General features: G+C 36.0%; 2 protein-coding genes across 6 annotated transcripts; both read right to left on the bottom strand.

Annotated features, from left to right (window-relative positions):
* Positions 1 to 1,447: 1,447 nt before the first annotated feature.
* LOC114524592 (zinc finger protein PLAG1-like) lies at positions 1,448 to 6,965 on the bottom strand. Of its 5 annotated transcripts, none has more exons than XM_028545720.1 (7): positions 6,671 to 6,965; positions 5,317 to 5,525; positions 4,750 to 5,239; positions 4,407 to 4,550; positions 4,147 to 4,266; positions 3,703 to 3,811; positions 1,448 to 2,942 (listed from the first exon to the last, which is right to left on the bottom strand). In XM_028545720.1, the coding sequence occupies exons 1-7, from the start codon at positions 6,807 to 6,809 to the stop codon at positions 1,862 to 1,864; spliced, it is 2,292 nt and encodes a 763-aa protein (XP_028401521.1). In that variant the 5' UTR covers positions 6,810 to 6,965; the 3' UTR covers positions 1,448 to 1,861. The 5 variants fall into 5 exon arrangements, with proteins under 5 accessions (XP_028401521.1, XP_028401522.1, XP_028401525.1 ...); XM_028545721.1 differs by having other exon boundaries at positions 4,440 to 4,550; XM_028545724.1 differs by lacking the exon at positions 6,671 to 6,965 and adding an exon at positions 6,475 to 6,525.
* A 631-nt stretch (positions 6,966 to 7,596) lies between these two features.
* Positions 7,597 to 18,836, bottom strand: LOC114524442 (guanine nucleotide-binding protein G(i) subunit alpha). The gene is made up of 9 exons (XM_028545516.1): positions 18,551 to 18,836; positions 15,532 to 15,574; positions 14,579 to 14,720; positions 14,281 to 14,438; positions 13,744 to 13,872; positions 12,186 to 12,315; positions 10,596 to 10,749; positions 9,446 to 9,662; positions 7,597 to 9,003 (listed from the first exon to the last, which is right to left on the bottom strand). The coding sequence occupies exons 1-8, from the start codon at positions 18,666 to 18,668 to the stop codon at positions 9,472 to 9,474; spliced, it is 1,065 nt and encodes a 354-aa protein (XP_028401317.1). The 5' UTR covers positions 18,669 to 18,836; the 3' UTR covers positions 7,597 to 9,003; positions 9,446 to 9,471.
* Between the last annotated feature and the right edge of the window lie 1,088 nt (positions 18,837 to 19,924).

Raw genomic sequence — 19,924 nt, 5'->3', positions numbered from 1 at the left:
AAAGCACATGTTACCGCTGAATATTGGTATAGGTCAAGAATATAGAGGGTATTTGCGGGACACGAGGGAATAAGGTGGAATCCGTTTCTATATTACAACAAATTTGCATAGAGGAAAACGCGCTTAAAAAAATAACCAGGAAATGAAGACCGAACACTGGCTACTTTTAACTTTTATAAGTGAATAATTGCTGAAATTTAGAAGTGAACAGGAAAAGGAAGGACTCTGCGCGGCCTTTGATTAGGTCTTTTGTGTGGTCTTTGTGGCGACGCCTGAAAGTGGCGACATTCTTATCATATCCACACTTACCAAATGATATATTACCTCATGTGGTCTATTGGCAAAATTGATAAGTAAAGCTTTTTATTCATATGTAAGCGCAGAAAGAATACTCAGACTTGCTTTTTGCTTGGCGTGACGTGAGTTTACACCACGCACTCTTATCATATTCGTGTAAGCCTACCACTAAAAGAAACACTTTCTCACACGCATACTTGTTTTAAGAGCACCCCAGTCCCCTCCCGCTCCTTATTTAATGTTTTACTGAGTAGGAATATTTCTATTTAAACGTTGTTATTCACTACCAGCATTGGGAGAAGAGTTAGAATCACAAGTTCATAAATGGATTATAAATTTTGCCAACATTGCATGTAGCCACGGAAGGAAGAACAGTTTTTGCCGATTAAGACATTGGGTCACCCTGGTTAAATAAAGCTTATCTATACGCCTTGCGTAATTAATGATACATGAATTTCCAGTTTCAAAATACAATCAGTCTGACGAGATATTTTATTATTTTTTAATGATAGCACAATTCGATTCCTCTTTTTTGACATAGCTCAAAAATATCAAAACATCCTCAAAATAGCTCAAAAATATTAAAACATCCCGCCTGCTGCTAAATCACGTTCCTGTTTGTGGGTGTGGGATTACGACAATAATATAAATCAAACTACACATAGTGAATTGTGTTTCCTGTTTTTTCGATATGCGAGGCGAAAGATATAGAAAAACAATGCAATTACCGTTGTTTGTGAACATTGGATTTCAGGTTTAGGGTAATAAAGTTGTTTGTTTCGTTAATTTATTTCATATATTTTAAATATTCACCCCGTGGAATGCGAAGCAACCAGAGGTCGGGATTTCGCAAACCTACGCACACACCCTCTTGACCACTCTTGACCATAAATGCGTAATCCACTTTTTTTTACCAAATTTCGCACGAGGAAATCTGAATGACTTTGCGGAAGTGTAATATCAGTAAAGTAGTCAGCATGGCCCTTGCATTAGTCTCGTCCACAGGCTCCAACGAGTGGCGGGACAGGGACAACACAGCTGTTTAAAGCGCCGAGGCTTGGCATGCCATAAATCAGAAATGCAGCAAAATCCAAAGATTAATATACATAAACATTAATAACATACCATTAACAAATGAATTGTTTTGATAAATCAAGTACACTGTTTTAATCCATACAAGGTATAAAAAATATAAGAGTCTAGTCAACTATAGTTTATAGTTATGTCACGAATATGGTCACAGAACTTACGATGAAAACTTACGAAACACTACCATGTAATATAAATACTGTATAAAGTCACTAAAGTGCAACTGATTTATAACTCCGTGTCTCCGTTAGAGCGAGCGTAAGTCTGGTAAAACAGTGGAAAAGATGATGTACACAGCCATTCTTAGAAGACAAATCAAGGTCTAAAATTATCAGGATGGGTATATTCTTTTCACTACTCGATGCCATGACTAAATGTTTACTTCTCGCATGTTCTTTACTCCATATGGTTGAGCCGTCAAGCACTTGTTTAAAACAAGCTTTTCAAAAAATACAACGAACTCTTATTATTTTAGTTAGTCAGTAGTTTGTTCTTCTTTTTGACTATCACTGGCTGCTGCTACAACCTGGCCATTTTCGGTCTCACCTAATTCCATGGACTGCGCATGCTCATCAACAGGATTAGCTTCTAAAATATTGTTCTTGGTTGGATGAGCCTCATCGTACTCCGCACTACTCACTTGCACCTCGTTGTTTTCCTCCAGTATGGCCCCTTCATCCTCATCTGCTTGCTCAGTATCTTGTTGGAGTAAATCTTCGCTTGTGTTGATATCAGACTCAGTTAAACAACTCACAGTTTCATCCGACACCAGTTGACCAGCATAAGAATCTGTTTCGTTCACTTCGGACTTGCACGTCATGAAGATGGCTTGTTGGGAGGATGTGTCAGAGTTGGTGACGGAGTTTTCTTGTGCTTGTTCTTCACTATGTAGTAGTTGTTCAACCATCACACTAGCAGCAACATGAACTAAGGTTGAGGAATCTACTGTCTCCGTCTCACCGTCGTTTTCATTGCTTGAAGACACCGCACCAGCACCTGCGAGGATACTTTCATCGTTTGCAGGAACAGAAACGACCTCAAACTGCTGATCATGGGCTGTAATACTAACCATAAGCTCACATGGTTCATCTTTCTCTTTTTCCAAATGAACACGTTTGACGTGCTTTGTTAAAGAAGATTTCTCCTTAAAGGACTTGCTACAATACTGACATTCGTAAGGTCTGTCATCACTATGCGTCAATTGATGTCGTCGAACATTGTAAGGACTAGCAAAGTCTTTGTTGCAGATGTTACACACGTGCAAAGCAACTTGACTTGGCTCTTTGGGTTTACATTCTTTCTTCTCGCATGTCAACAGATGCTTACGAAGCTCAATCTTACTTGGGAATATTTCTTCACAGTACTTGCACTGGATCACCATGGTAGCTTGCTTCTCTGGTTTGTTGGGCCCACAAACTTTCTTCATGTGTTTTCGTAAATGCGAAAGTCGGCCGAACGTATGATCGCAGTACTCACATTTGAACGGTCGTTTATGTTCGTGACGCGTTCGGACATGCATCGTTAATGTCGAGTCATGTCGGAATGCTGTACCACAGCTAAAATTATAAGAACATATACTATAAGATAAATTTGCTAAGTGTTACTTTAGTTCGCTTCCCCAGATTAATCAGACCTCAATTCTGCCTTCGCTTTGAAAAAATGTCCCAATCATGACACCTATATAAGTGATATTTTTGTGAGTCATTTAGCTATCTAACCGAAACATAAGTAATCCGTTTCCATGCCTTTTTAGCTGCTATATATCAAAATTGCGGTAAAACAATATTGGCAAACACCCGATGAATTCTAAGCCAAATTCTATGACGATACTCGCGGAAAATGTTGCGAGATTTTTCCTGGAGGTTTTCTTGAGGTATAAAAACAGTCACGTGGAATGAAACTCGTTAGCTAAAAACTGCTCGAATGAAGCGATTGTTTGTAGTTGATCGTTCAGCATGAATTATTTCAATCGACAAAAACGAAAGTACATTGTATTCTTGTAATACAGTCGAAAATTAAGTGAATTAGTTAAAATTTAACTGGTTACTCCCCTTGTCAGTTTTCTATGTCATTATAGTTCGGCCAAGGAAGAGAACGACATTATTTTTTTACATGAAAGTCGCTACACGCACAACGAATATGAAGAAAACAAAGTCTGGTCGAACTTTGCTAATACAAGTCAAGGTCGACTTCAGAACCGAAATCCTGAGTAACGGGGGTTAGTTTTAATACTAACCTTAACCCATCCTGCGATACGCCATTAACCCATTCTACAATAGGTCAATATATTTCAAGGACAAGGATTTTTGAACTTACTGTTTACAAACGTAAGGTTTCTCGCCAGTGTGAATACGTTGATGAACGATAAGTTGATGAAGACGACGGAAGAAACGGTTGCACTCATCACATTTGAACTTTTTGATGTCTAAAAAATGTGTTTGTTATACGATACAGTTTCTGTAATTAGTTTATTATGTTTATAGGTTATGGTTGAAGTTGACCAACACAAAATACACAAAATTTAGAAAGCGTTTGCTTTGCATTAATAATAATGAAAAGGTTTTGTTTCTGGTAACCGATTGCATGCAATATTTTGAAAAATCAAAGTCATCACTTAGAAATCAAGCTTAAGTTGTTAAAATTTGGTAAAATATTAAAAATCGAGACCCTAGCGTAGTAAACAAAATTGAAAAAAAAATCGATTCCGAATTGGATTATTTTTTGGGACACCCTGTTACACAATATATTAAACCGACTTACCAGTGTGGATCTGTAAGTGCTTCTTTAGATCAGATGGATACTTGAATGCTTTGTTACACTGTTCGCATACACGTGGCCCGTTGCTGAGACGTCGTTTTCCAGTCGTATTCAATAGCGGACCTGGAGGGAGAAAAAAATAAGAAATCAATATAGCGGGTGTCGTACATGAGATTGATTGTACTACCGTTCCTAAAAAAATGATATTGGAATTACAGTATAACTATATGAATAAATATATAATTTCATTAACTATATACTACCAGGTGTGGAAGTAATAGCCTCTTGTAAAACACCTTTGTCATTTTCTACAGCAGCTGCAGCTGTGGCTAATTCATGATCACTGGATTCACCAAGACCATCGCCATCACTCATACCAGATGTATCAACAACACCTGCTGGATCATCTGGCAAAACAATGACGCTACATTAATTTAAGCATGCAAGGATCTGTATGGTCAATCAAAGAGTGAAAGTTGCAAATTTGATGAGATTTTTACAAATACAATCTTGATGATTACAGCATGCAGTGGTTTTCTTTCCTTTGAGGCACCTAGGTTATGTTATTGAAATCCAACTACTACCATGCATCAATGAACAATTTACCTGGAGCATCTGATGGAACAGCTGCAGTCAAAACTCCTTCTGGTAAAGCCTCTTGATTGACAGTTACAAAAGTTTCTGCATCACCAGATGTTGCCTGCACTAAATTCATACTAGCCACACCAGTACCTGAACCATTTGGTGGTATTACTATTGGAATACTACCACCTTGTGTGACCAAATAGTATGAACCACCAGTTGTGTCAGCTTGTATAGTTGCTGTATTACCATTTGATCCAGCTTGCATACCAGAGACAACATCTTGCAAGATGGTAGCAATTGATAAACCAGACTGAGCTCCAGTACCATCAGGTAATGAGGTGACTATGACATTACCAGCTCCACCAGCAGCACCAGAATTTGCAAACAAATTTGCTAACTGCTCATGTGTTATGGTGACTACATTAGATGTAGTCCCATCAGGTTGAGTAACAGCTATGGCATCAGAATTATCTACCTCCATGGCTATCTCACTACTCTTGCATTCCTCAACCTGACATAGAAAAAAATGGTGTTTGAGTATTTTATCCTCATTGCAGGGACAGCTTCATCTTGATCATCTGCACTGACCGTTGTTTGTTCATCATCACCAGTATTTCCTTGTAGTATTTCCTGCCCAAGTTCCATTGCAACAAGAATAGGTTCCAAGTAAGCCTGCTGTTGATCTTGCTGCACAGGCTCGGGAAATGCTGCATCTGTACTTGTTGTTGCATCATCACTCTTCTCCTCTTCATTCCTCTCTTCACCAGCCTCTGCTTCATGTTCATCATTATTTGCATCTACAAGTGGTGATGTGAAGAAGAAGTTGCTGATTTCTGGCAATGTTTGTGAACTTTGCATAGTAAACAAAGATAATGAAATACAAGTGGAAAGGGCATTTAACTTCCAATTTGTAACAAGGAAAATTCTTGGATCTGCTAATTATGACACTAATACACTCACCACTTACATAATATGACACTAATACACTGACCACTTGTCATATGTCATCTTATATACTAACAAATTTATCAATACATCAATCCCTGCGACTTTATGAATCCAAAACACAGGCAATTCCTCCTTGGAAACAGCAACTCCAGCCCTCTAGTTAAGATTCACACTACACTAGACTAATTTTGCTACAACTTGCAATGCATATTTGCTGTTTTATTCAGATGTTTTAAGATCATGATGTTGAAATATACTGGTAATATTTTGTGATTACCACAAAGGAGCAATTCTTTCCACTATACAAGATGAAACATTTTAATTTTAGAATTAAAATTAGACCAGTTTAGCAGTTTGGCTGCTTAATGGATAGCATGTCATGTTTGCTGTGCAAAAAATGCATTGCAAGTTGCAGTTGGCCCTATTTCCTTTGGCACTTTGCTAGTTTACCACAGATAGCTGTGATCTTTCGTGTTTGCATATGTAATCACTATTGAGAAAACGTCTTCCTAAAAATAAATTCTCTTCTTCCTTTATTAACAGGCATATAACCACAATATTTTGCGATATTTGTGTAATCAATATATGGTCGTTTTTTCAACAGAGATCTTGATTTTAAACACAGCAGAATAGACAGACATGTCATCAAAATTGCTTCTTCTCCAACATGAACGCAACGCCATATTGCTCGACAAATTACGGCATCATGAGAATCGAATAACAGTCAAAGGAATAAACTATTTCATGTCTCGTAAAATAAATTCTAAAGAAACCAAACTAGTGGAAGACGAAGCATACCTGGGGGCTACTTTCTGCTTTCAAAAAAAGGAGGGACTGGGAGCAATGTTAAGAAAATTCTTTTACAAAGGACTGGGGGAAAGACATGTAAAAATGTTTGTCGTTTTCGAAGACTGGGAGCAACCGGAAGATTGTGCGAAGCTGTGATCACAAACGTGCACGAAGTATTTTATCGGTAGTTCTATGAAAGACTTACCAAGATTACTCGTGCTTAAAGTACCCACTGTAGTCGACGAGGCTGCTTCAACTTTCGCAGTAGCAGTTGTACTGGCCGCCTTGTCTAATGGAGCATCACTGGTCTCCGTCGATTCTTCAATATGTTTACTGTCCGCCATTGACCAGTGAATTAAGATTCTAATTCAATAGGATAGTTCTGAAAAGTTTTCTAAACTAACAATGACTATTGCAAAATATATTGTTAAGATATTTTCAATAAAGAAACGAAATGGTTTTACAAAAATGTAAGAAGGCTTTGCCTTTGGCTTTGGAAGTAAACGAGCACGCCAGAGATCACGTGGCACAAGTAATTTTATTGGTTTAAAAACAATGGAAATTTACATATTTCGCTAATTTCAGTGGTCCTTTGAACATCAATATAGTCTCCACAGTGCTTTATTTCCTTTTCTACTGAAATTAAATGCTTAAAATCTTTACACCGAATAAGGTGGTATCAAAGACATATAATTGCTTGGTGCCAAACTAATCAGTATATACTAGTAAATGGTTTTCATTTTTAAAGCTTCAATCTCAGAAATTTGATTGAATCTAAATTTCAATGACCTGCTCTGAAATGTGCAGTATTGCAACTTCCAAGCTAGGCTGTTCCCATTTCTACAACTTAAAACCAGTTTTCAGTGTAGGGTTAAATTCTGCCATGTATGTCCCGCGACATCTCAGCCCTTAGTGCATCAGCTGACATTTATTACAGCCACTGATGTCAGAGGGGGAAGGTAATTTGCCAGCGAAACAGGACTTGTAACTCGTGGAAACAAACATGCAAAGCACCACGAAGTTTAATTGTTTGCATATTCAGAGATTTATACATTGGGATAATGTAAAACAGCTCCTAAAATCAAATTTCTAACAACCTGTGGTATAAGAAAATAACCTCCGAGGCCCGAAATTTCTTTTCTGCCTACATACAGTACAGGCGTAAACCGCCACACATCCCTTCACAAAAGGGAAGAGACTAGCTGAAGTTAAAATTATAAAATAATTGAGCAATTAGAATCTCGTATTTAGTACGAGATGGGTTATCCCACGCCTTAATAGAATGTATTCATTGACCCTAAGTTGCAAATCATACAGGATGTTCCAAAATAAGTACGCTCTATTGAAATCATTCTTTTGTTAAGAGTACTTTTTTGGGACAAATGCACTGTAGAGCAATACCCAAAAGCTGATAAGGCTGATTTTTCATTCTCAGGCAGATCAGTAGATGAGTAGAGTTACCGGGAAGGTTCGCAGCTATGAGTTAATAACATTGCACTTTTTCACAGGAAGTTTATTTGATTCTATTTACTTTTTACATCCAATTGTATCATGTACGAGTTATTAAATAAAAGAAATCATTCGAATTTCTAAGACGAACCAACCAACAAGTCTCCCATTGTTCTTATCAAAATACCACAACACAAAAAGTCTAGTTTAAATATACTGTAGTTCACTGGTCCAACCAATGACTAGCCAAGTGTTCACAATACGTACTATTTTATGATTAACGGCTAGGGAACGCCGGATGTCACGAAGACCAAACAGTCTTCAGTCAACAGAGCCAACATAGATACCCTACAACTGACGATTTCAGTATATACATCAAACATGCTGGTGCATAGATCCACTATGTTGTAGTGTTTTAGATTATCACGAACCATGTCATTCGTGGGAATGGCACGGTTAGTAATCTAATTACATCATGCATGTGTTGCCATATTGATGCAAAACTTGAAAAGAAAATCCATGATTTGATGGTCAGAACTTTACATTTAGTCTTTCACAAAACGTGTAAAATTATAAATTTGACTTAGTCGATAACAACCCTTTGAAGTTATACACCAACACAGCCGACGTCATGTGAAAATCATCTAAGTTTGGATCCTTCACTTTTTCGATACAATTTGGGGCTCTTCGAGGTTCACCCCACAGCTCTTAGCCTTATCCGGCGCCCCAAGCACTTCATGACTTAAGTATACGCTGAAAAAGTATAATACCATATTGATCTAATAATAAAGTTGATTTATATATATAAATCTTATGAGCAATAGTTATCTCGCATTAATCAAAACATCTAATACTTCGGATCTACCATATATAACTTGTACAGTTTATATATATATATATATATATATATATACTATTGTTTTCATGTATGCGATAATGTGATGAATCATATACGATGCCTGAGATAAAACAACATTCACTCAAATGTTGTGTCGTCCAGACAAACTCAGTTCCAATAAAGTTCTTCTGATCACTGATAGACCATTGCATAAAATAACATCTATTCTGTTCTTGTGTTGTACATCAGCTCTAGGAAGAAAAAAACTGTTTTGTATTCGTGGCCTGAAAACTAATAAAATTGGGTACGGGTACCAATTTTAGCTACAGGCTTAATAAATTGAGTGTAGTGTAAACGGGGATTCATTGTCAACTTCAGCAATTTAAGAGGCATGCAGACTGATGAAGTGAGAGATACTTCATCTGCAGCCTTTCTAGACTATTAAAATAAAACATGTTAAATAAAATATGACCTGGGGCCGGTTGTATAAAGAGGTATAGTTAAATTTTAACTATAGTTAGTGACAGAGTTGGCCAATCAGAGACCTAAATTTCTGAGTTGACTACGGTTTAACTACGCAAAATGTAGTTAAGACGGGCCCCAAAAGTGAACTTAAGACCTGATCAAGGTGTACGCGTGATATACAAGTATACAATAGTGACTCCCAAGAATACCGGTGGAGACATTTCTCACCTGTCTATTAAAACTCTAGTTTAGGATTAAAAGAGCCCACAGTCCTTGAGGTTGTTCTTAATGATAACATCTGTAACTGCGTCGAAAACGAACTGAATATTGTTAGTATCTGTTGCACAAGTGAAATGAGTGTAAATCTCTTTCGTATCCTTTCGTTTATTCAGGTTTTCAAACTGTAGTTGAATATACGCCGCAGCTTCTTCGTACGTATTTGAGCCTGAAAAAGTTTTAAGAAAAGTATATTGACTCATAAAACTCGCTATCAACGCGCTATCATGCAAGAACAGTCAATAAAAAAAAACTACAGCGCATATCAAACGTGGCAAAATTATGCATGTAACAATGTGGATGAATTAAAATTACACAAACGATAGCATATGATCCACACCCGACGTTACAACGGCCGAGTGACCATGCATGCATGTATGTAAAAAACGCGGTAAATTTTAAATTTACGGCCACATTTTGGAGTTTTTCTTTTAACATTTGCGAAAAATATTATGTGACCAGATTCAGATGGCCTATTATAGCTATAGTTTTCACCAATGATGTTGTGCACAGCCGGAATATGCTGTCCGACGAATTGTTCTTTGTTCTGCCGGATTATTCTTTGTTCTGAGATTTCACAAAGAAAACATCTGTTCCACGGAGGAAACCAACCGCCTTTAGTCATTGCTTGCAGATTATGATTAAAAATGAATATCTAAGATGGCCGGATAACTTTTGAGCCAAATTGCGAAGGGGAATTGTATTGAGTAACTGAGCCACCGAAAATCTGACCAAGAATCGCTTTCAGAATTAGCTATTTGAAGCTTATTCAAACAGCTTCATGCATACATATAATCATGCAGTGAACTCTGTGTGAACTGGAACGGTAACTCAGTCGCCTTCTTTGAAGCCGATTGAGCACCATTCTTTCTATTGTTTTTGTCAACACGGACAACGATCGCCCCAGCAAAAAAACAATAAAGGGACTGACATGCAGTAGCGTCCAATTCGGCTGTCGCCGCGGCCATGCAGGTGACCCTATACGAGGTACGTCCCAGTCTTCATAGAATTCACTGTTTCCAAGTACTGGAATTACAACAAAAGCTTTTACGACCCTAGACCCAAAGGGTAACATTCATTCGTCAAAATAACTGAACCATACCAGTATATTCTTGGAAGCAGATTGACAAAGGCGACTTTGTGATCTTCTCGGCAAACAGATCTTTCTTGTTCAGGAAAAGTATAATCGAAGTTTCCGTGAACCATTTGTTGTTACAAATTGAATCGAAAAGTTTCATACTTTCCATCATACGGTTCTATAAAATATATATAAATATCGTTGAAGTGAAATTCAACGCCCGGAACTGTAAATTAATTATGATTTTATGGAACTTTTCTCTTTCTTTATAAAAGGTAATAATCTTAATTTTGGACACATTAGGAACAGTTGGTGAATAATATATGTCCTCCGGCAGGAATTGAACCTACGGTTTTGCAAAAATCGATTAAACCGATATTGCAGTGGCGTAGATTCAAATACTGCCGGTAGACCTAGTGAACACTTTTTTCGCGACCGCGCCTGGCTTCTCAACGGTATACTATACATCACGTTTACATAATTTCAAAATTCAAATAGGGTGTCTGAGTGTATATTGATGCCTTTGCATTTGTCAAAAAAACCCCAGCAGGCTCCATGGCAAGCATCTGCGTGCTCGCAGGGTATACCATGTAATTTAACTACAATGTTGCTTGCTCTTCTATTTGATGATGGACAATTTGCAGACTCTTTGTCTTGGCGAAAAAAATTATCTTCCAAGAGAAAGAATTTTAACTGCTTAGTAAAATTGCAGAGGGCGAAATGTTGTAAAATGCGGAAAATATAGGATAAATTCGGAAATTTGTACGCTAGCTTTTTTAGTGTGCGCGGAGGTTACCATGCACTTTTGGGCTGAAAATGGCAAACCTTTCAGTGCGCACTAAAAAGTATATAATTATAAATTTCCGACTTAGCTAGGCCATATTTTCCGCATTTTAAGACATTTTGCCGTGAAGCTCTTGCGATTTATTTATTTCAATACGCCCTTTCATGCTGTTATTGTTTATTCCATTATCTTCCATAGATATGAAATTATCTAACATGCAAATTGCCATGATGAGCATATTGGTTAATGAGAGATACTGTATATTGCAATCCTTTTTAATGCTCACGTCTAAAGTACATATAAATTATTAAAAACCAAATGGACGGATAATAACTTTTAAGGGCTCTAAATATCCCCATTAGAGCAACACTATATTGGACTCTCTCATATCAATGATAGCAATCAAACAATAATTAAAGCGAAATACTTCCGCGAATCAATCAATCGACTTCTTAATTCAGACAGGCACAAGTATTGGAATACAACAAAAGATTTTAGGGGTAAAGACTTCCGAGATATGTTTTTATTTATCGTGCCAGTATAAACATCACTACTGTATTTGAAAAAATCGCTTCCTTTTTAATGACTCGGAGCAACTTTCTGCAACTGCAAATCACATTTAAAAAAAGTTATCCAGGTTTTTGTTGTTGTTGTTGTTGTTGTTGTCCGGATTTCATCAAGGTCTATTTTGTTAGAAAAAGCTCCTTCATCTTGTAGTATGACCATGCACTGAAACTTTCAAATTAACGGACCTGCGCTCGAAATCTCTTGCTATAGACATTTTCAGGTAGTCTATGCGGTAATCATACATAGCTGGCTAAAATACTCACCATTTCATCGTCCTCAGCCAACATTAGATCGTAAGCACTCAGTGCTACACAGAAAATTATGGCAGTCACGCCTTCAAAACAATGAATCCACTTCTTCCTTTCTGACCTTTGTCCACCAACATCAAACATTCTAAAAATTTTTTAATAAACAATAGTACAGCTAGTTCGCCTATATTTGGCATGTTTATTGTGCTATACTCCAGAGGGCGGTTGTTCAAGTTGAACATGTTTTTTCATAATTTTGTGGATCAATGGAAGTCTTATTTTGTAATGTCTTGAAACAAACAGCGGTGCAGAAGCATATAAACCAAAACAGCGGAGTAAAATGTAACCCAGGGTTAGCGCTAACCTAGCTTTGAACAACCGACCCCAGGTGATATAAAAAGGCGGGTAAGAACTGGGACCAGTTGTCAAATAAAAATCCTATTTTCCGTTCAACTGAAAGATATTTCTTGAAAGATACTCGAAAGATACTTTATTTCGGTTTCAAATGACTACGCCAGAAAAAGACGATTAATTGTCGGCTATCAATCACGAATGAAGAACTCTGTTATTCTGAATACATATTCTTCGTCACTATAGCCACCGACAATACATCGCCGACTGTCGGCGACAAATGATATGAAAGGAAGTTCCCTAAGGCTAAGGCAACAAAGAAATAATTCTGCATATATATAAATTATTCAATAGCGGAGATAGGTCGTTAAAAGAACATATCTAATACTAATAATAGCCATTGCCATTCGCTTTGTTTCCATATCACGCCGACTGCCATCGACTCATCAGTGTCTGCAATCATACATGGAGAGTATGATTTCAGAAAGACATTCAGGACTATTTTACCTTAAAAAAATTTTCTGAGAAGCCATAACCGACAATTGAACGCACCGACGTCGTCGTGATATGAAAACATGCAGGTTTAGGGGCTGTTACGATCGTACCGGTTGAAGTGGAAACTGGCCTTTAATATACAAATGATATTTTGTTGTATTTCCCGACACGACGGAGAAAACATTCTATACATCAATGATCAATCAGAATAGAAATACCTGACTTATAAAACAACTCAGAAAAGTGTGGATCAGGGACTCGTGTTCATTTCGCATTCTATAGTTTTTTCCTAATTTTACAATTTTCAACAGTGATTAATAAGTTATAACCATTTCATTTTTTCTTGAATATTCAATCAAACTAGAGCATCTGGAATCTACCGAAAACTAATCGTATCTTATCGGAACGTCCCCCACAGCTGAACATTCGACTTACTTACATAACAATATTACATAACTTTTTGACGAAACCATTAATACTGTATAGAATTCGAAACATTGGAATCGGCTGTTTACAGCAAGCAAGATCGTTGGCGTTGATAACTGAAGCCAAGTGGAGGTTTTGTGCAAAACGACAAGTACAAAAATAAATGATAAGGTGATTGATAAATTTGCAGTGCACCTGCATTTATCAGAACGCTCAAAGGTATCTCATTAAGTCAACTAGTCTAAAGGTAGTTGTGTTAATTATATTCGGTTTATGTCATTAAAATGAAAAACACACTTACTTGAAGTGCAAATCTTTGAAAGTAAAATGTGTCTCCACAATGCCAGTTGTTTTAACTCTTGTTCTTAGCACATCTTGTTCTGTTGGTAAATAATCTTTTGAGCCCAACCGGTCGAGAGCATTGAGGTAACTGAAATGATTAGGCATAACGAAATATTGCAGAAATAGTCAGCATGATTGTTTTAATTAAACAAGTTTGCCATGTTCAGTGTGTTTGGTCTGTGCACAGATTCACCTGTCCTACACAATGTTGTTCAGTTCCCATGCAGCAAATATTGAGAAGTAGATTTATCAGTAAATAGAGGTTAAGGTACCCACTTTATAACCTGTCAAGGCCATGGCTCTACTGTAAAAAATGGAGCAGAAATTCTTGTAAAAAAGGAAACGCTCCAGGAACAATGTTGGATTAACATGTTGAGATGATATGACTTACAAGTAACAAAATGGAATACTTTTGCACCCTTAAACCAGGATATCTTAACCTCTTGAATTTTTGAAAATGCCTGCTATAAGAACCAATCTAATAGTAAAGACATACTATTGTGCAGAATCATTCAGCTGGTATTCCCTTGCTCTTCCAAAGCAAGCTTGTACACCAGAATCACTCCATAGCCGCTTCATTAATGATACTATTTGATCATTAAAATCAACATCATCCATACCACCTGATAGAGCAAATAGATTTCTAGCATCGTCCTATATAAAAAAACAACACCATTAATAAACTTGAACATGCATCATAATAACAATTTACCTTAGCAATTCTTGTTGAGCACTCAGGTTACCATATTATCAGCCCAATATCTACATCAATGAAGCTTAGGTGATAAACTTACAGCTCGGTCTGTCTGAGCAAAATCAATCTTCAACGTTCCCATTGCCCTAATAATGGCAATCATTGATTGTATGGTGTTGCTATATACAACTTGTTTATACTGTAAGCATTCTTCTGGTGAATAACCACTTTCATGAATAATTCTACAGAAAAGAGTATAGTTGTCAATGCACTGTATTACTCAGAATATATCCTACCCTCCCTCTCTAAGAAGAGATTGGGAATTTGTTATCTAGTATTTGTGTGACTGCCCGTGTTGTATATGACACAATATAGTAATGCAACATACTTTTATTCAACATATTTGAATGTTACATGTATAGGAATACTAGTTCTAGTTAGTATAATAAAACTGGAATAGACTTTTTCAGCTTGTATGCAAATTAACCCATTCCAAATAACATGATCTGAATTGGTTACATTTTATTGGCTATGGTCACAACATGTTAATCAATGTTAATGGTCACAATGGGTTAATTTGCATGCAAGCTGAAACAGTCTATTATGTTGGTAAATAGAGTGGAGATTTCCTGAGAGTACACATTCCTACAAATGTTGTGTAATTTGTTTTGTAAACAGGCCTTTGTATTTTATTTTGAAATAAAAAGGGTGCATTTGAATATACACATCCTAGAGGATTTTTAAAGACCTTGTGTAATACGATTGTGTAAAAGATGTAATAAGACTACATACAGTCTGTTCAAGCTGAAGTACTGGCCAGATGTATCAACCATTTTTTAATACAGATACTGTAGCTATTCATTTTGTGCATAATGCAGCCTTGTCTTTTGAAATATGTATTTGTTTTGCAATATTTCAATTATATAATTACTTATTTAATTAAAAAGAGAAAGTTGATAATAAGACAAATCATTTGAATAATGATATAGTCCAGCCAATTCCAGCAAAAATCATATCAATACTTTGAATGGACTACAAATATACACTACTCACTTCATTTGTTTCACAATTGTACTTTTACCGGATTCACCAGCACCTATTAAAAATTTAAATGCATACTATCAATTGAACTTTATTAGTCTAGAAAATAACCATTTTTTCTTAGAGATAGTAGAACAGAATGTGCAGGCCTTTAAATCATTGAAAAATCATAGCCATTTTTTATGCTGGTTTCCCAGTAAAATTCTGACTAGATTCTAGAAAAAGGGACTTTAGTTGAAGCATTGAAGATGCTCTTATGTTTTCAGGTGACTGATTACACCACATTAATATAGTGCTTGTTTTGGAAAATGAAAAACTTCATATGCTCCTCAAATGGACATAATAATTCATAGCTAACATTATCTTTAGAGAAAGATGTTGGTTGAAGTCATAGATAAATTATTCACTGGCAATAAGACTGTATTTGTTTCCCATAACAACTTTGACATCGGCACACATATGTATTTATTTTAATAACTTCAATAGACCAGGGAATTCAACTCAGCAAATTTCCATTTGTAAGTGAAGATACAAAAATTCTTTAGCATAATTGATCTCTAGTGTAATTGATCTCTCTGAGCTTATAAATTGAAACCATGGTGATTACAGTGTATACAAATTAATTTAATATAGTTATTGATATGAACTGTATCTGTTCACCACAATTGTCATATAACCAAGTATTAAATGCAGATAAGTTTATTTAATAGATGATAATATTTTGGGCTGTGGTTGAAGCACATTTGATGACGAGTAATCAAAGATGCTCCCCACACTACTCCTTGGTTATTTTGTAACATATCCATTATTGAGTCAAGCTTGTTTTTTATGGATTTTTAGGATATTAGGGATCCAAGTATGGTGGATCATTTACAATGTTACCATGTAAGCAACAGCAAACTAAGACACTACTTTTAAAGGTTTTTTCTCCATTTTAATCAAAATGTTAAGATAAACCAATAACATATTTATTGCAAATTTGGCAAACCACCTAGTGTGCTTAGTGTAGCCTCTTCAGCAATAACAGCATCGATCTCAATCAGACCTATCATTCGCAATATTATCATCTACAATATCTGTATTTTTAAAGAAATGTTCTTCCAGGCACACAATTCTGATATGAAAAATGACCAGTCTATATCTATTGCATATAATTTTATGCTAAATCTAATCAACTAAAATGATTATTTGAATTTTTAGAGAACAACATATGGTTCCTTGCTGTTTACAATTATTAAACAAAGAACCAATGAGACCACACAAAAATAATTAACTCAGTTTTCTATAGTTATATATATACTGTAACCTAAGAATATTTAATAAAATCTACAAAAGATATAAAAGATAGCATTGTGTATAATAGCATCATTTCGCTGTTTTCCAAAATAATGTACAAATTTGACATAGTTTTTGACCTACAGTAGCTTTAATTTCTAAAAATACTGTATACGAAGCCATAATAGCAAATGAGAACTTATAGGAAGTTATTGAATATATTTTCATATTTTTTTTAACTAATAGCCATCTTAAATAACTATGTTTGTACTTTTCACATCATTTACATTTAACTTGATTTTCAGAAAAAAGTCATACCAAGATGAAATAATCTTATGAAATGAAACTTCAATTCAGCAGTCAATGAAAATTTATTTACTGGTGAAGAGAATCCTCTGTTAAAATGAAAACACACAGTGCCATGCAAAAATGTCATGCTTTATTATGTTGAAGTCTCAGTAGATCAATAATTTATTATCAGACCAAATAAGATGAAATAGACAATGGACTGTACTAAATATAGATTTTCTAAAGTCATGATCAGCAAACTTTAGTGAACACACTGAACAGAAAACCACAAATTTAAATGTACTACGGGGCCAAAAAAACCACACTTTCGCATTTTTTTGTTTCCTAACATGGGAATTAACATATTCAAAGTAAGATTTTTATTAAGCCTAGATAAATATTCCTTCCCGAAACGGCCATGACAACGTTTACAAAAGGAAACATCGAGTTTTCATTAGAGAATTTCATAAAATATCTAAACCATTGAATTCAGAAAATTTGGATTTTTAGTATTCATTTGGCAGCTATGTAAATCGAACGCCAAAATGATGAATTATTGTTACCAAGGGGGAATAATATTGTGTTAAAATAAAGTTTACAAGCCAAGGACATCTGCACAGCCGCCTTTAACAATAAAGTACCTTCAACGCGAAACGACGGGATTTTTATCCCGAAGAAAACAACTCATTTGCCCCAAGCATCACCTACTTACTGTAACGAATTCGAGGTGAAATGAACTATTTTCCTTTCCGCGCTAAAAGTGAAATTTTTGCCTGCAACCAAAATGACAAACAGTGATGCAACATGAGCAATTTGAGTCGTTTGAAATGACAGATGTTTGAAATGCTCGCTTAGTTAGATAAAATACTTCTTCAACATACCACGAGCGAAATCAGTTAAGGAATAACTTTCAAGTGGTATAAAATATTCAAAAGAACGGCTAAGCGAGACGAATGATATTCAGAGTGGGGTGTGACGTCCTAGTGCAAAAAACAACCGCAATTATAGACTTTCCTTTGTCTTGTACAACTGTAGTTCTACAGCAGCGCTTTAATCCTCTATCTACGCGGTTTGTTCATGACATTAGCGACATTATTGGGCTATATATTGTGAAATAAGAGCAAAATTTGCAACAAAATTTTCGGTATATATAAACGCAATATTTCCGACTTTAGATCAATGTTGAAATCATGAGTTGGTCGTAGCGTGAAGTGTTTGAGCCAAACAAACTCCACTTTTCCATATTTCAAAATATATGTTTGTCAGCAAAACACACTTTACGCCACAATAATTTTGTAACCAGATCATTGCCGGATTACTTTGAATTTGACAACAACAGTGGAAGATTAATAGACTGGGTGTTGCACATCAGAAGATCACTGAACCTACGTTTAAGTGAATATTGTTTTGATATATCACGAAAAAACAATTTCAACCTGTATAAAGCATCGAGTTTGATTAAACTTACCTAAAAGTAATAACTTCACTTCTCTTGCGGCCCTCTCGCCGTCGGCACGAAGGTTTTTATCGATCATTTTACTCCGTTCGACGGCAGCTTTGTCCTCCGCGCTGAGTGTGCAACCCATGTTTGAAACACTGTCCTGCAGTAATTTCTAGCGCTAATACGGTTATTTTATACTCTTCACAATTCTAATTCCTAGGTAAGAAAATTTCCCCAACTAATTTGTTGATATTTCAAGCTTATTTTACAAAACACCGCAGTCTCATTCTACCGACTGAGACTACAAAATGAAACTGCTCAATTACGATTGCAATGCTTGTCGGGTATTGCAGTAAAATCAATAGAACAGAATTGTTATCTCCCTCCCCCCCACAGAAGCTGTTAGGAAAGCGAGATAAAACTACCTGTTTGTTCCCAGAGCGTGGCAGTTGGATATTGGCTCTATTTGTATTTGAGGAAATGGCGTTTATCCGGCGGCAGGTAAATACTGTGAAAATATGCAGCGCTCTACTATTAATATCTCTCATTTTTGTTGCAATCTTGTGTGTACGTCTACTAAATCAGGTACGCCGAGCAAATTTTGACCTGGTTACCTTAATCTCTCTCACGCCCAATACGGGCGTTGGTAAAAAGCGAATTGCGAATGTTTGGTTATGATTTGTCATCTAAGTTGATGTAAGGTCAAATTTAAGTACTCTTTCTCCTCTCTTAGTGATCACTAAAATTCGAGATGACTTTATTAAGAATTGAAGGACTTCCACCTCCCGCAGCAGTCATGACACCCCGATCCGTGAGACGTTCCTTCTATTAAAAAGCAAATCATCTCAAAGTGAAATGCATAAACGAATGTATCAATGTAAATACGAAAGGGTATAATGCAACATTCCTCCGCGGTCTTAGTTTGCATTACAGTGTCACTCCAGGGGCAGGGACATCAGTGGGCAGGGAATATAAATCAACAATCGTGGCAAGTAGATAATCACATGTGATCAATGAGAGTGTTCAAGTTTGAACCTTCCTCACAAATCTCATTCAAAGCAAAACTTCCTCACGCGTGGTACCTGCAACTCTGCCCGTGTCAATGTTTTTTCCTGTCAAATTTTTTACTTGTGACCAAATTGTTTTTCCAATCAATTCTATTTTCTTGTGTCAAAATTTTTTTTTGCGTGAAAAATTTTTTTCTTCTGTCAAATTTTTTTTTCTTGTGTCAAAATCTTTTTTGTTCCAAATTTTTTTCTTGTGTCGAAATTTTTTTCCTGTCAATTTTTTTCCTGTGTTAATTTCTTTTCTTGTGTCCAAACATTCAAATACGATTTGGCGTATATTACCTGATTTCTCATGTCATCAATAAGCGCAGAGAAAATACTGGTAGTGCTTTCT

The sequence above is a fragment of the Dendronephthya gigantea genome, unplaced genomic scaffold (genome assembly GCF_004324835.1).
Source record: "Dendronephthya gigantea isolate DGI-Jeju-01 unplaced genomic scaffold, DenGig_1.0 000031F, whole genome shotgun sequence".
Classification (NCBI taxonomy): domain Eukaryota; kingdom Metazoa; phylum Cnidaria; class Anthozoa; order Malacalcyonacea; family Nephtheidae; genus Dendronephthya; species Dendronephthya gigantea.
Note: the sequence above shows the minus strand (reverse complement) of the source record. Positions and strands in the feature narration are given on the sequence as shown.

Bases quoted from the DNA above. Each gene is read 5' to 3' on its own strand.
- LOC114524592 (XM_028545720.1), bottom strand. From the start codon at position 6,809: ATGGCGGACAGTAAACATATTGAAGAATCGACGGAGACCAGTGATGCT. The intron at 3,812-4,146 runs GTAAGTCGGTTT...CACATTTTTTAG, and splicing joins GCACTTACAGATCCACACTG to ACATCAAAAAGTTCAAATGT. The intron at 2,943-3,702 runs GTAAGTTCAAAA...TTATAATTTTAG, and splicing joins AAACCTTACGTTTGTAAACA to CTGTGGTACAGCATTCCGAC.
- LOC114524442 (XM_028545516.1), bottom strand. From the start codon at position 18,668: ATGGGTTGCACACTCAGCGCGGAGGACAAAGCTGCCGTCGAACGGAGT. The intron at 10,750-12,185 runs GTGAGTATTTTA...TATATTTTATAG, and splicing joins TGGCTGAGGACGATGAAATG to AACCGTATGATGGAAAGTAT. The intron at 9,663-10,595 runs GTATGGTTCAGT...AAACTTTTTCAG, and splicing joins CTGCTTCCAAGAATATACTG to GCTCAAATACGTACGAAGAA.